At 35.6% G+C, this 17480-nt stretch overlaps 1 protein-coding gene across 3 annotated transcripts in view; it reads right to left on the bottom strand.

The window, feature by feature from the left end:
- Window positions 1-17480, bottom strand: part of TRIM36 (tripartite motif containing 36) — a 49271-nt gene that overhangs the window by 21872 nt on the left and 9919 nt on the right. For 2 of the 3 annotated variants that reach the window (XM_024743375.1, XM_024743376.1), the window contains exons 2-5: window positions 15716-15950; window positions 8172-8497; window positions 6473-6619; window positions 2198-2293 (exon numbers count right to left, since the gene is read on the bottom strand). In XM_024743375.1, the coding sequence (XP_024599143.1) occupies window positions 2198-2293; window positions 6473-6619; window positions 8172-8497; window positions 15716-15950 (804 nt within the window). Of the gene's footprint in view, window positions 1-2197; window positions 2294-6472; window positions 6620-8171; window positions 8498-9284; window positions 9306-15715; window positions 15951-17480 lie in introns of all 3 variants that reach the window. The other variant, XM_024743374.1, reaches the window with a different exon arrangement.

Genomic DNA, 17480 nt, shown 5'->3' with positions numbered 1-17480 from the left:
TAGATCAATGGAACAGGATAGAAAGCCCAGAGATAAACCCATGCACATATGGTCACCTTATCTTTGATAAAGGAGGCAGGAATGTACAGTGGAGAAAGGACAGCCTCTTCACTAAGTGGTGCTGGGAAAACTGGACAGGTACATGTAAAAGTATGAGATTAGATCACTCCCTAACACCATACACAAAAATAAGCTCAAAATGGAAAGTCCTAAATGTAAGGCCAGAAGCTATCAAACTCTTAGAGGGAAACGTAGGCAGAACACTCTATGACATAAATCACAGCAAGATCCTTTTTGACCCACCTCCTAGAGAAATGGAAATAAAAACAAAAATAAACAAATGGGACCTAATGAAACTTCAAAGCTTTTGCACAGCAAAGGAAACCATAAACAAGACCAAAAGACAACCCTCAGAATGGGAGAAAATATTGGCAAATGAAGCAACTAACAAAGGATTAATCTCCAAAATTTACAAGCAGCTCATGCAGCTCAATAACAAAAAAACAAACAACCAAATCCAAAAATGGGCAGAAGACCTAAATAGACATTTCTCCAAAGAAGATATACAGACTGCCAGCAAAAGAAAAAAGAAAAGAAAACAGAAAAAAAAAAAAGAAAAAAGAAAAAAAAGACACGTGCACCCCATTGTTCAGTGCAGCACTATTTACAATAGCCAGGTCATGGAAGCAACCTAAAAGCCCATCGACAGATGAATGGATAAAGAAGATGTGGTATACATATACAGTGGAATATTACTCAGCCATGAAAAGGAACGAAATTGGGTCATTTGTAGAGACGTGGATGAATCTAGAGACTGTCATACAGAGTGAAGTAAGTCAGAAAAACAAATATCGCATATTAACGCATATACGTTGAACCTAGAAAAATGGTACAGACGAACCAGTTTGCAGGGCAGAAATTGAGACACAGATGTAGAGAACAAATGTATGGACACCAAGAGGGGAAAGCAGCTGTGGGTGGGGGTGGTGTTGTGATGAATTGGGAGATTGGGATTGACATGTATACACTGATGTGTATAAAATGGATGACTAATAAGAACCTGCTCTATAAAAAAATAAATAAAATAAAATTCAAAAAAAATTTACTGGTAATATGGTGCTAATTCACATAATTTTTCAATGATTTTTACCCAGTTTTGAAAAAAACTTGTAAGAAATGACAGTCTCATACTAGCCAGAATATTTTTATATTTAATTACAAAACATAAAGTGGTCAAGGGTAACGGCTCTTCAGTTTATTTCAAATAGAGAAAAGAAATAGGGATCAAAATCAGTGAAGACTATTAGGAATTTTAAAATAACCCAGTCCTATCCTCTCTTACTGTATTTTTAAAGTGCTATCAGCTTTTAAAAATTTTTATTGAAGTATAATATGCAAAGAGGAAAATGTACATATAAGTGTAAGGATCAGTGAGCCTTTGCAACCACACCCATGTAACCAGCATCCAGACTGAACAATATTACCAGTATCCCAGAAGCCACCCTTAGAACTTTTCCAGGCACTAATCCTCTCTCTCTTCAGTAACTCCTATCCTGAATAACACAGTCTTGTTTCACCTGTCTTGGAATCACTCAGCATGTACTCCTTTGTATTTGGCATCTTCCTTTCAATATTAGTGCCAGACTTATCTACATTGTTGCACATAGTTGTAGATATTCATCCTTCACTGCTATTTATATTCCACTGTTAATGAACATTTGAGTACTTTCCGTTTTGTGGCTATCACAAATAATGCAGCTAAGAACATCTTAATACGTGTTTTTTGGTGAACATATGTGACAGGAATATATTTCGGAGTATCTGGAAACTTAAATAAACCTGGTCTTATTGACGTATAGTATATTTTTCAAATGCAATCTCTTAGTTTTATAAGATACAGATAATCATAAAAGCTATCATTTTCCTCATATTGCTACTTTGGAGAACTCATTAACTGCCACATAAAGAATTAGTCATTCTTTCCTCTGTGTTCCAATATCATTTAATCACAACCTCTATCAACACTGATCACATAGCATTATATTTTACATTTGTTTTCTTAGTCCCAGAAAAGCAGGAGTGAGATCTAACACAACTTTGTACTCCCAGCTCAAATAATACCCTCTGGATTTTATGAATGAATAAATGAATGTCTAAATGAATAAGTGAAAAATATGCAAATCAGCTTATCACTTACCTCCGTTTCTTTCATTAACAAGTTCAGTTCAGAAATCTGGCTCTTCACCTGGCTCTCCTTGCCAATAAGGTAATCAATATCTTTTGAAAGCTTTTCCTATTGGAATATATTAGAAACAGAAATAGAAGTGTAACAAAGGCCTTCCAGAATTTCTTTTAACACAGTATCCTCTTCTCTAGCCTGTGATGAACAGACAGTAAAATCAACAATGGTGATTATCATTATTAACCCAGGGTAAACAGTCACTGGCATTGAGCACACAGGCCTAAAGATACATGAGGGATTAGAAGCAGTTAGAAAAAAGAACAAGGTAGTGATAGTCAGATTAGTAAAAACTCCTGAATACACAAATAGCATATTTTTGTTGTCTCATCATCACTCCCAGAAAGCTTCCTCCCAAGGCTTCTAAGTAGATGGAAGGGCAGCAATCCAAATAGTGTTGTCTTCCGCCAGATTTTATAATTCACTCTCACACACACACACCCCACACACAGCAGGAAAAACAACAAAGACCCTTCCAAAATAATCTTCAGAGTCCATCCCAGCCTAGATGTTCACTAAACAATTACACAATACACAATAATGAAAACACAGATTTATAAAAATAGGTAACTTCAAGAGCTTATTGAATAGTTTGTTCATAAAGTAGTCATTTTGAAACTGGTATAGTTTACCATAGAAATAATGTCATAGATTTTGGTGAGATCACTAGTGTAGCCCAGAAAACATTAATATACCTGAAATACATTTAAAAACAAACAATAATACCCTGACGCACCACGGGGTACAAAGCAGTAAGAGACAATGTATCCTGAGACTAAGTGAGAATAAGAACATCCAGAAAACACCTCCCATGCTGTAGCCCTGACAGGAGGATCTGAACATTTCTTGCTCACAACTGGACTAAGGGTTGAAAAGAGTTAGGAAGAAGAGGGGCAAAGCTCCTAGGAATTGAAGAAGTGAGTCTCCTTCTTATATCATCGTCCTCTTTTTTTACTTAGACCATGTTACAGGGTAAGAGAACGTATGCAGAAATCAAAGTGACAGGTCTCCAGCATGGCCCATCTTTAACTCTTTGGGACACCCAGCGATCAGACCCAGTGAGTTTCCTTGCTGGCTCACTGGAGGGACAGAGGAAAGACCTGTTAGGCAGAGGAACAAGATTTCTGAGAACTCAAGGCAGGATGGGACCAAGAAGGAAATCATAGGATGTTAAGGATAGGAAGAGACATTAAAATCCTGCATTTTAATCCAGCATTTTACAGATAAGGAAACCAAAGCTCCCTGAGTACAAATATCACATAGTCAATAGCTGAACTAGAAAACTCCTCACCACACATTAACCATGATGTCACAGGCTGAGCGGTGCTTCCTCAGCACCAAGCTGCAAGGAAGATGATAGTTCCTCCAATACCACCACTGTCAGGCCCATGTTAGGACCAGACCTACGGCATATGAGTGCTGCCACTCTTTTTAGCTATAGTAGCAAAGAAAGGAATTTGGCCATTTAAACTGAAGTAGGGCTTAGTTCTGAAACAGCTTAAGTTAACAGTGCTAAATAGGCTAGAGAAGAATAGAGGACAGAATTCAGAAACACCATCCAAGGTCTAAGTGGTTCCAGTGAGCTGTGATGCTTAGACCAAGTCTCTGGCCAACCACAGCCTTTATCTGAGATGGCTCCAGCCTTCTCAGTCCCCCTAAACTTAGGCAGTCTGTGTTAAGACTAGATCTGTCTTAACCAAGAATCAGTGGTCCATTTATTTATAATCCTCAAAAAAGTATATGCACCAGACACTGATACTAGGCGTTTTATCCAAGAAGTTCATCTAACGTGAGAAGCAGGTTTAAATCCTTTAGTGTTATTAGGACCCTAGTTCTCTAGGAACTGATCAGAGGCTAAATTCTCAAGGACCCCAAAGTTGCTCAAAGCTTCCTCTAGAGCAGTGGTTCTCAAATGCTGGTGTGCACCAGCCTCCTGAGAGTCCATAAAGAACACAGAGGCCCAAGGTCATTAAAGTAGTACAGGCCTGGCTTCCATAGTTTTACCAAGTGTTCCAGGTGATTCTAACACCCAGCAGAGTTTGAGCTCTCTTCCTGCAACACTCAAGTGAGTAAAAATGAAAATGATATTATAAACCTACCTATGTCACCTACATCATGAAGGCCTTCAGCTTAAAATCTAAAACAAGTAAAAAGGAAGATCTAGGGAGATCTGTTTACTACTTTCAGCAAAACTGAATAATTTTACTCTTACTAAAAAGTGAATAAATTGAAAAATCCATCATGGAGTCTCAGTTTTAAAAGTGTGAAACATAAATGGGAGAAATTAACAACAAGGCAAAGGATAACTTAAGTGTATGCTATTGTCAAATACTGATTCCAAGTGACAGAAAAAAAAATTTTGGATAACTTATATAATATCCAACCAATAGGAAACAAACGAAAAAGGCGTCAAAGTTAAAATTAGCAAACAGTGTTATTGCCACTGTGAGGCACAAGAGAGAAACAAAGACTGGATTTACTCACCCACTTGAAACAACTAAAAAATCCTAACAGAATAAATGAAACAGCTCTCAAGACACTGGACATCAAGAAACAAAAAACAGTGTCCCTGAGGGATGGGAAACAAGACGAGCCTATGATTGCTCTCAGCTTATTGTCAGGAGAAGGCTTCCCAGGCCTGGGGCAGAGAACTCAAATGGGGCCCAGCATCTCCCGTGAGATGAGGTGATGAAGCTGGGAGTCTGGGGAGGCCAGAGTTTATAAAACATAACACCTAAGGACAGGTGGCCATAAAGAGAAAGAACTCCAGAGATTTACCAAGCAGCCCCCTTGCTTATTCATATGAGCTTTGACCAATTTTTATGTGTGAGGAAATTGCCACAGGCCAGGGCAAGTATCACCCCAAAGAATTAGAAGGAACAATTTCAGAGCTCACACATGCCGGAAATAGTGTCTGTTCCCCACCAGCCAGACTAAAAAAAAAAAAAAACCCTCAAAATTCATAGGGCATTGGGAAGAGTAAACAAATGGCTTTACTTCAATAATCACATAAAATTAGTCCTAGAACAAAACGCTGCTCTGTCCTAACAAAGCTTAACAGCAAGACCAAAAAGGAACAAATTGTTCCCAAGTAACTTCATCACACAACAGAAGAAAACTCAAGAATATCTTCAGGAATATAAAAATATCCAGTGCCCAACAAGGTGAGCTTTACGATACCTGGCAGCCAATCAAAAGTTGCCAGGCTTGCAAAGGAGGGGAATACAACTTATAATGATAAGAAAAATCAGTCAAAATTGACCTAGTAATGACACAGATAACAGAATTAGTAAATGAGGACGGACAATAAAACAACAATACTGTAACCCATGTGTTCAATGTAGAGGGAGGACTGAGCATGTCAGACATACAAAATACAAAATATGAAACTGTACGTATAGATGCAAAATAGATACAGGTCAAAAAATGCATACACATATTGTTAAAGGAATCAAAAATTTTAATGGGTAGTAGATTTATAAATGAATTGATTCCCTTTTAAAAAGGAAAAAAGAATGAAACAAAAAAATAGCACTATACCACTGCCTACTTGGCTGTAGATTATCAAATTTAAAAGTTTTAAAAGGGCCATGTGGGCTTCCCTGGTGGCACAGTGGTTGAGAGTCTGCCTGCTGATTCAGGGGACATGGGTTCGTGCCCCGGTCCGGGAAGATCCCACATGCCGCGGAGCAGCTGGGCCCGTGAGCCATGGCCGCTGAGCCTGCGCGTCTGGAGCCTGTGCTCCGCAACGGGAGAGGCCACAACAGTGAGAGGCCCGCGTACCGAAAAAAAAAAAAAAAGGCCGTGTATAAGGTTAACAGACAGTAAATAACTCAGTTTTAGCTGGAACCCACCAGAATAAACAAAAATGCTTATACTAAATCTATTGACAGCAATAAGAATCAAGTGTCTTAAAACAGCTACTACCCTTCAAAGTGTGTCACTCCCGTAACCACACTCAATGTCGTGGCATTGGGCTCATGTAGGGATGGATCATAATGAAGTGTCCTTCATCCCTCTCTTTCCTCAGAACTAGATATCAGTAGGACAAAGAGCTGCCTGGTCAGAAATACTAACAACCTAATATTAATAGATCATTAAGTAACACTTTAGATTATTAACTCATTTCAGTAAAACAGACCACACAATATGCACAGTATGATTTTTATACAGAAAAAGTTAAAGGTCTAAAGTTATAAAGGATCAAAATTTAGTTCTAAAAATAAGTTCTACCTTTAAGGTTTTGTAGGCACTGCTCATAGTGGTTACACGGTGGTTGGAATGATTACCACCCAACTTACAGAGATGACAAACTGGCCTCCTACATAATTCACAGTACATGTTTATTCTCTCCGTTTCATGTTCTGGGCACATTAAAATCTATTGAATAAAGAATAAAAGTGGGATTAAGGGTCTTCATAGCTTACATGGCACTCAAAAGATTTCAAGTAATTGGATAAAGTCCCAAAACACAAAGATTTGCTTTATGAAATCACTAAATAAAGCCATTTAAAGTAATGGAAGTGTAAAAAGAAATAAAAGCATTTGGTACATTAGATGAGAATTCTCTACATTAGAATTACTCTTTTTCAATTTGAGGGTTCAAACGGTCAATTAATTATGTAAGTGTTATTTCCTCTAAACCTGGTGATAAGAAGGTAAAAATTTACTTCCTGTAAGACTTAAGTGAAATGCTTAAACAAGCTAGAAAGGTCCTCTGATCATAATGACTAGGTAAATTCTTAATGATCATGATCAATATTTTTTAAGGTATCATAACAAATAACTTATGAGGACCTGTAGACTCATTATCCTCACAAGAAATCTGTTACTAAGAGAGTCTTGGAACACTTTATAAGCTTCCAGATGTTTGCTTTTACATATCGATTGCACACACACTGACCAAATTTAGAACTGTGTTCTCCTGATTTAAGTTTTTACCTTTTTGTTTCCTCTGTAAACTATCATCATAGTTACGCTGAATTTTTACATAATGTAGCTGTTTTCATTTGGAAAAGAGGGAGGATTCTTTTAAACTAGTGTGTTAATGGAAATCAAAAAGCTGCCCATTATTCCAAAAGATTAGATTTTAAGCAACTACAACTGGTCTCATAACTTAGAGAAAAATTTTTTTAATTCCATTATAAAAAGTCCTAATACCAATGTGTAGCTCCAGGAGAAAAACTGGAAAAGATTTCAAATTTCTAAGCATGCCCAGGTTCCTACATTCTCAAAGCCATTACATTTAAAATAGAATATAAAGTCAGGCTTTCTGCAAGGAATGCAAGAACTCAAAGTTATAAGGCAAATATTCTATAGGATGAGACACCTTTTTAGAATTTGACTATAGTGAATTACACTATTCACTATTTTGTTTCATCTATAACTTCATTCATTCATAAAGTTTTTCTGTACGTTACTATAGAAATTACCCAGAATATTTAAGAAATGCAAATTCCACTTTAAATACTATATAACCATTATATCATAAGCTTCAAACTATTAGGCTGTAGTTACTCTTATTTATTCATAATACAATTTTAGGTAACTAAAAATGTCAGAATGTTTCCCAATCACATCTTTTAGACAATTATGGATTTATCATATTAAAGCACAAAAGCTTTTTAACTTTAACCATTTCAATCTTAGACAGTATATCTGACATCACCTTTCCTCTCTTACTCAGTTATCATTACAAACATTCATATATTGCATTGTATCACACTGTATTGTAATAGAGTGAACCATATAATATTGCCTTCTAAGCTCTGGGGATGTTTAGCAACATACTAAATAACTCCAACTACTAGGCCTTAATTTCTTGTTCCAGCTTTTAAAGTTATTTCCCTTCTTACCGTCAGGTTCTAGACTTGTTACAATTTATCTTATCATATTAAGTTTAATACTCTAACTTAATAGAAACTTCACTTACCTTGGGTCTAAAATTCGTAGTTGGGCCCACATACTCATGCTGCGCTTTTACAGTACCCCAAGGATGATAAATTTTGAAGCATTCATTGCAGTAGCTTGCACTGCAGTCCATGCAACTTTTTGTGGATTCTTGAGGTGGTGGTTTACAAAGGTCACACATAATGGCTGTGGCTGCCCTGGCTGCCTGACGATATCTTTCAACAATAGTTTCCAAAGTGAAATTTCTAAACAGACCGTTGATTCCCCGTTCTCCAAGATCCACATCATGCTCACAGCCAGGACACGGAAAAGTAGTTGTCCTAGGGGTCAATGAATTGCGCTTCCAGCCTGTGTAATTAGTTAAGTCCTTGTTTAGTTACATCGGTAGGAAAATGGATAGAATGAAAACTAAGGAGTCATGTTTTGGAAAGATACATAACTACAAATATATTGCAAAAACATAATACTCAAAGTGGCTCCATATAAATCAATTTATGTACTGAAAATGCTTTTTTTAAAATGGTTTTTCCTTGGCATACAAAAGATAAGCCCAAGTTATTAAACAGTGATCAAATCAAAAAGGAATGAAATTATTCTGTAATAAATCCCATATAAAAACCGTATTAAATCAAACAGATATGTGGACAAAACATATAATACAATACTACACAGGGTCAAGATCTTTTGAAATTATACAATTAACATTTATAGTTAATTTCATATATCATTCCCAAAGGAATTTGGCTTGCATTTAAATGAACACAGCCTTGGCTCATTGATAGGAACTGAGTTTATACATAAAAGAGCAAGAGTCCTTAACCCAGCCAGGGTTCATGGATTGACTCCAGGAAGATTCAAATAGTTTGGTAAACTATTTGAAATTATATGCAAAATTTCGCATGTATGTATCCATACATATTTTCTGGTTAAACAACCCATAGCTTTTATCAGATTCTCAAAAGAATATGTGACCACAAAACTGTTAAGAACCACCGCAAGAGAGGGTATCCCACTGTAGTATTGTTTTATCTAGAAAATTCAGTAGGCAAAATCATTAGTTAATTGAGTGCTATCTATAAAAGAGTAAAAAGCTCATTCATAGATCTAGAATCTAGTGACTTTAAGAGGAACCAACCATTTAATATCTTCTTATGATCTGAAAAAAAGAATCATTAAGATTATTTAATTCAGTAAGCCAGAAGATACACCAAAAAAATTACAGATAACTTTACAATATATAAATAATACAATGAATAACCTTAAACATCACACTCTTCTTCAGTATTATCCTGATTTTAACAAATCAAGAAACCAAGGCACGACAGCCCTTACCCAGAGGTTCACAAGAATCTGGGGTAGTCTGTTTAACACAGGTGTATGCCTATCATGTTCCCTCCTCTTCTGTATAAATTTGAGTATGTAGCCTTGGTTGCCCGCAAACTAACTTCCTAAATATAAACACAAAGTTTTTAACCTACAGCCTTCTTTCATACTACTATGTATCCAGTACCAAAAGTGAATGGTTAAACTTAGTATACGACATTTAGAAAAGGTCTTTAAACAGCTATATTAATATTGCCTTGGCAACACTACTATCATCACTGAAGACTGTCTTAAAAGATATCTGGCATATCACTACAGGTAAAATTTAGTGATCAGCCCACGATATTATTCATTTGAAGTGACTTTACACCATGCAAAATGGCATTAGGCCCCCAAAGCTACTTATGCAACAAACATGCAGCTGCACTATTTTAAATTTTCAAAATATTTAAAGATATTTTTAACCTTCACATTTTAAAACATATCCAAAAAAGCATACAAAAAAATCTGCCCCATAAAAATTTGAAAATCCTACATAAAATATACTCTTGTAATAATTCTAAAAACATGCAATACAGTACAAGATATTTCACACCACAGCAGGCACATAATAAAATAAGCAGCAGAGCTACTTTTAAAACACATGCCAATGAAAATTTTGTTTAGTGAAAAAACAAGCCAAATAATTCTGGAAGTGATATATATAGTACAGTGGTCAAGTTTAAACAAATGGAAATTCATATTTAATTGCATGCTTCCACACATGAACTAGGTGATATAAATTAAAATGGATAACTAATCTCAACAGTCAATGTTTTTAAAAAAATGAATTATTGGTTTTATGAATAGAAGATTGTGATCAATTAAGTAATGGGGAAAAACAAAAGTAAATTATGCCAGTAAAATCACGCTTTAACACATACACTGGTGACACCCAGACTTTGGCCTCATGTTCAGAAATTTTAGAAAAAAAGTTTTATCCCTTTTCTGTAAACCTCTTTTGTTTTTATAATAATAAAAAAAAAACAAGGTGTAAAGCATCACACTGAACTTCTTATATCAGACAAAATATTAAATCAATATATCTGCTAAAGAATTTTTATTTCATCTGTCTTAACTTCTACCATTGTTTTCATAAAAACAATCAATAGAATATATATTCAGGGTAATAAAGAAAACAGGACAGATCTAAGGATATTCTGGGAAGTGAGCCTGATGGAAAACAATCAAGATGGTAGAACTAAGAATAAAACATAACGGAATCAATATTTCTCTATAACTCTGCTAATATAGTAAACATTAGCCAAATGTGGCCATTTAAATTTAATTTAATTTAAAATTCATTTCCTTAGTTGTAGTACCCACATTTAAAATTCTCAAGAGCCACATATGGCTAGTGGCTACCATCTTGTATGGTGCAGGGTCAAACATTTCTCTAATTATAGAAAGGTCTATGGGACAGTACTACCCAGTAGCATGATATAATGGGGAAAAAAAGTAATGATGTCTTAGAAAGGTAAAGAAGCAATACAGGCCAAGCAATGCAATTTTCTATGTCAAACTCCATTTGCGGGGTCAATAATATTTGCTAATTATCTGAACACTGCCACCTCACAGAATCAATTCTTTCCCCCATACCTTTAACTTCAACGACAGATTAAACTAGTTAAGCATAAACCACGACACAATTATAAAATGAAGACGCAGTAAAAATTTCAAACTCGTTTATAGCAAATCCCCCCCAAAAAGTCAGCTTTCCATCATATGTTTTACCGTTTAAATGATCAAAGAGAATAATAAAGTATTTCAAAACAAAGAGAGTCAATTCATAACAGGTTCCAAACCTGTGCCAGCTGCATCTTCTCCCATATCCTGGCTGCAAACATCTCCCCCACTGTTAACACCTGGACACGTTAAGTAGACTATTTCTCCTCATGCTGGACACTCACGTTGGGCTTCCTGGTGTTGTGCATTGGGCTGATGCCTTATGCTTCCACCTTAATGCTTCCACATTCTGACCATCTGATGCCTATGAGTTACATTTACCCTTTGAGTATTAGCATTTTCAAACTGCAAAAACTTTTTCTCGACTACCCTCTGAAGCAAAAGTAGGTAACAAGGTAATTTTTTAAGCAAACTGTTCCTATCTTTCCTCCTAATTATTAACTCTCAACACTTAAAATTCTCAGGGACTCACTAAAGCCTGTAAGAGAATGGATTACACGTGGCTTCTAGAAGTGGCTGTAAGATTTTAAAATCGAGGCATGTAGAAGCAGGTGAGGAAACCAGAAAAGGGATACATTTCAGGTGTTTATTTTCTCCACTAAAATTTAAGGTATCACCAGCATTCCTGAAAAAAAGTAGCCAATTTTACTTTAAAGGTCAACTGGAGTAAAAAAAAAAAAAATTATTTTAATAAAATGGGTTGGCCCACCTTTCACACAAAAGCAATGTACGTTATTTACCCACAAGTGAGACCTGAGTGTTAAAACTCTGAACCCAAATACCTTAAAATAAAAACAAAAAATACACCATATGTACAAACAAGCAAAGATTATGGTATTAACTACAAAAATTATCAATACCTTTAAGCAAATTTTTAAATACAGAAGAAAGTACTGGCTTATTTAACCTCCCGAAGGGTAATATGGCTGTCAACGTAAGCTTTGTTCCACTAAGTAAATGTAAAGCATTTTTAAGGTAACATTAAAAAATAACAAGGGGATGTCATTTTCTTTAAAAATATCCCATAATGGATATGTGTGTGTCTGTCTGTCTGTGTGTGTGTGTATACATGGCAAAATGCAAGCACTAATAATCAGAGCTCCATTTAAAAACATCAGAAATTGCTTGGAATTTTAGTCCTGTTGACCTTTAAGTCATGTCAGCCAAATTTGTTCACTTTCTACATGATTTTGAAGACTTGACCACTGATATTTATTAAAAAACAAACTTTATCTATATAAAGTTATTTAATTTAAATCTAACACTATACTGCCTGCGGCCACACAAGCAATAAAGCATTTTCTACCTCTCCACCCCAAAGATCTCCGTTGTGATGCTGTGAACAATGAACAGAAAGCTGGATTTAGAATTTAATTTCAAAGAGAAGATTCACAACATGTTAACAAAAGATAAAGCAGTAACTGTGTCCTACACATAATACAATTACTGAATTAACAGTAAAAAAAAAAATGTTTTTCCTGGTACGCATGGTATTTATATAAAGCCACCAATGTAAAACAGTCATCAAGCTTATCCTATCACAGTTCAGAATTAATCTCTGTTGGTGCATCACTTAAGAGACCTATACTTTATCCTATAGATTTGTATTTTTAAACAATCACACTTCAGAAAACTGTTGAATATATAAAGTAAAAATCAAGCATCTCTTTTCTGGTTTTTTTAAGTGATCTAAATCAACACAGTAAATAAACATTACTACCAATGATTGTATCTTAATGACAACAGGTAATACAGAATGGGAGAAAAGCTTGCATATATATGACCAAAAATGAACACTTATATAGCTCTTTTATTTTTACACAATTTAACATGCTAGTGTTATACACATAAATCTTACTCTCCTTTCAAGGCATCCTTTTATTTTAAAATCTGTCAAATGACCCATGCAATGCTATTTGAAAGGAATATGTGTGAAAGTGTAAGCCACATACGTCATTTTGCATTTTCCAGTAGCCACAAAAAAGTAAAAATAAGTGAAATTAATTTTAGTAATACATATTTAACCCAATATATCCAAAAACTCTCATTTCAAAATGTAATATAAAATTATTAGAGGTATGTTATATTCATTTTTTCACTCTAAGAGGTACAAGTGCATATCTCAATTCAGACTAATGTGTTTCAAGCACTCAACAGCCATATGTGGCTAGTGTACTGGACAGATCTGGAATTTTTGCTGTGAATATACCCAGAGTACTACTACTCTTCCACAAGGCAGCCATCATATTATGCAGTCATCCCTTCACCAAATATTCTTATTTCCTATAATTGATCTCCACAGAGAAGCTTTCCAACTTGCCCCCCATGAGGACATAATACAGCTTAACAGGGTTCTTCCTAAAGAAGAGGGAGGAACATCTCGGTAAATCTATTTTTGATCTCTTGTTCTGGAAAAATGCCATCATCGATAAATATAAGCCATCATGGCATGCTCTGTACAAATCTTATAGCAAACATTTGTCATTCAACATCCACTCAACACATATTTATTAAACATCTACCAACTACTGTGCTAGGTAAGTTCCTGAAAACAGAAACAGTTAACTATTTTTCATCTATATTTCATTCATACTTTATATCTATCACATAAAAACCAAATCTTAAGACTCAAAGCCCATATAAAACACAGAATTTCATGAAATACACATGTGAGCTCAATCTAATGATCAGTAGAAATACTAGTATTTAACTACAATTTTATTTAATGGTCTGTGCTGAATATTAATATACATAAAGTGAATCTTCTTGGTCAATCAAGCCAGGGTCCCTAATTATCCAATGAGGATCTAGCAACAGAATATGAATTTTTATCTGGTAGAATGATTTCAAGCTATCACTGTCTTTCCTCCCCTCCTCAGTATGCCAGTTTCCTAACAGGGACGAAAACATAAAAGTGATGACTTCACAAAGAGCATAACCCTCTCCAACCTCATACATCCTGCACTCCCATCGTTACCTAATGCTCCCTTTTTTGTATATACATATAATTTTTATGTGTGTAAAATATCCTCCAAGGAATTGGTGATTACCATTTTAAAAAAATTCATGTTTTTAAAATACCATAATACCACTCTTAGAACAAATCTCCTCTTATACACTCTCTGATGGAGCATATAGACACAAATATTGCCCAAGGAGACTCCATATCACAGCATGGACCAAAAAAGATGGCATTCTCTAAAATGCAAATGAGGATAAAAAGATTCTTTTCTGATTTTAAAAAAAGGGGTTTTTTTACAATATTAAAAAGTTACTCCTATACTAAAGAGGGAGAAATGGACAGAGTGGACAAAAGGATTAAACTGAAAACCTCAAAGCCCAAACTGGGCAGAGCTGAAGCCCTGAAGCCTGGTGCTCATGGCCGCTCGAGGACTCTCCTCCACAGGAAGGAAGTGCTGAACATGATGCTGTGGTATTTCTACCCAAACCTCTGCCTCCCCTTGACCCTTACTGCCAATCTTGGCCCTTAACTTCCCAGTGGCCCTGTTCCCAATGATTTTAAATTAATTTTGATCTACATTAATCCTGCAATAGATGTTCAGAAGAAAGAAACACCATCCCAATAGGAAAAAATTTAAACACCGGCTATATAATAATGGTATAGGACTTCCCTGGCGCCGCAGTAGTTAAGAATCCGCCTGCCAATGCAGGGGACACAGGTTCAAGCCCTGGTCTGGGAAGATCTCACATGCCACAGAAGCAACTAAGCCCATGCACCACAACTACTGAGCTTGCGCACCATAACTACTGAAGTCCGTGCGCCTAGAGCCCAAGCTCCACAATGAGAAGCCACCGCAATGAGAAGCTCATGCACTGCAATGAAGAGTAGCCCCCGCTCACCGCAACTAGAGAAAGCCCACACGCAGCAATGAAGACCCGACGCAGCCAAAAATAAATAAATTTATTTTTAAAAATAAATAAATAATGGTATAGTACATGTGCTATACATCTAATTAGATCTACTTCTACACGCTACTACAGAATTCCACTACTGTTTAGCTGATGTTCAAAATCCTTATTTTAAAATTTGGATTAAAAAATGGCTGAAGAATAAAATGGAATAAAATGATGCCAAATAACATTCCTCTAAAAAGTCTTCTAGAACTGGGCATTATGTAGTCTCATCCCTTAATTCTGCATATTTATTTACCTATTACCACACATAGATGGTTCCCTAGTAAGTACTTCAGTGGTCCATTATTTCATTCCTCATATAAAGGACTTCACAGGGTCAGAACACCCCCTAAAATACAGATAGAGTTAATAATGGGTTCAATACAAAATTCGTGTTCAATATCCAATATCCATTTTAAATCATACCAAAAGACAATAAAAGTTCATTTTGACGTTTTAAAAGAGAGAGGGATTCTTTTCTAACTATAGTTTTAATTTATTCACCTGGAATGATTAACACCCCAAACAACGAAAATAATTTCCCTTCCACAATTATCACTGAACATATAACCAAACTCCACCACCCCAGGTTCTACCACATACCTGGTCTGCTAATTCTGTCAATTTTATCCATGCTAGGAGAGGGAAGCCGAATTCGAGGACTGCTCTGATTGGAGTTGTCTGATCCCACGTCATTGAATGAATCATCAAGCATCAGTAAGAGTTCTTTTACACATTTATGACAGATACTATGTTGACAAGGGAGAATCAACGGGTGGGTAAACAGCTCCTTGCATGCCGGGCAAATGAGCTCTCTTTCAATATTCTTAATGGTAACCTTAAGTTGAGAAAAAGAAATCAGAATCAAAGGCTTTTAGTGTGTAAATACATGAACATGCTTATACCTCTTGTATGAGTACATGTGTTAACCTTTCAAAAAAGAATTAAACAGATTTTTTTAAAGTGTGAAGTTTCGTTTTGGCTATGAAAGTCTATACCATTAATTATGTCCCCCTCATCATCCATTGCCTAGAGGTGAAGGGGCATGAAATGGTTAAAGAAAAAAAAGAGAGAAAACCTGAAGTATGAGAAAAATTAGCATAAAGTATTAGGGGGCCATACTATTTCATCAACAATTATTGTTATTAAATCATTATTAATTAACTGATTTAGGACTTCAATGAAATCCTGAAAGTAGATTACTTCAATAAAAATTAAGTATATAGCACTAAGAATAGGATTATTCCTATTTAGCACATTAGCTCTGTAACTGGCAAGTAACAAGAGCTGGTAAAAACTGGGTTAGCCGTTATGTTCATGGAACTCTACTTGAAATCTATTTACAAGCTGAATTATCTGCAACTTTCTACATTAAATGTGACCATTTTCCACATGCTGCAACTGTAATGTAGGTAAGAGTTTCTCAGGCTGCATATCAAAGCAGTTATCTTAAAAGCACTTTATGAATACTAAAAGGGTATAGGGGATTAGAAGGAACCATTATACATGCTCTCTCGATACTACAGGCTTGCAATATTTTCAGTGAGAAACATTTAGACTCATCACAACTAAAAACGTCTAATGACCTCATACCAGTTTTCCCGTTCTTTGCCTGTGTAGTTTTTCCCCACGGATCCTAAACTTCAGGTGCTATGAATCTATATTTAGCATACCTGCAATTTTAATGATGGTAGAATTTTAAAGTACTCATAACCCTGTACAGTCATTTCAACTACTGGAAACACAGAGAAAATTAAAACTGAATTAATTCACTTGTTTTAGTTAAATAAAAATGCATGTGAGTATTCCCCTTAAAATGACACCAAGTGCTTTAATAATCCCTGACAATAGCACTTCAGCCAACTGGCTTTATCACTGTCAATGCGTCTTGTGATGCAGTGTTTCTTGATGCATCACACAATGTTTAAAAAAAGCCCACATCACATCATAGTTTTAGTAAATTTGGAGGATATCCACACCTCACAATTCACATCAAACAATACAGAATATTCACATTCTCTCTCATTTCGTAAAGAATTTGACATCTGATTCAAAAGGAAATTATTGTCCTGAATGTTCAGAACAGGCTCTCACGCCCCATTTTATGAGAGGTGTACTTCCCACTGAAAGATCTAAAATCATTTCCACTTTTCTTGTACACAAAGCAGTGCATAAGCTTGCTAATCACGATGGATATAAAGCAATTCTTACGCAAAAGAAAAATTTAGTGCTCATTTTACACTCACTGAGAGGAAACAACCTGATGAAGAGAAAGGTGATGTGCTGGCTCCCCCAATTAAGCTATTTCAAAATAAATGAGGTTCGACGGGAAACTAGCAAGTTGGAAAGAATTGCATATCCGACCCCT

This window comes from Neophocaena asiaeorientalis, unplaced genomic scaffold (assembly GCF_003031525.2).
Source record: "Neophocaena asiaeorientalis asiaeorientalis breed wild unplaced genomic scaffold, Neophocaena_asiaeorientalis_V1.1 scaffold26, whole genome shotgun sequence".
Taxonomy (NCBI): domain Eukaryota; kingdom Metazoa; phylum Chordata; class Mammalia; order Artiodactyla; family Phocoenidae; genus Neophocaena; species Neophocaena asiaeorientalis.
Note: the sequence above shows the minus strand (reverse complement) of the source record. Positions and strands in the feature narration are given on the sequence as shown.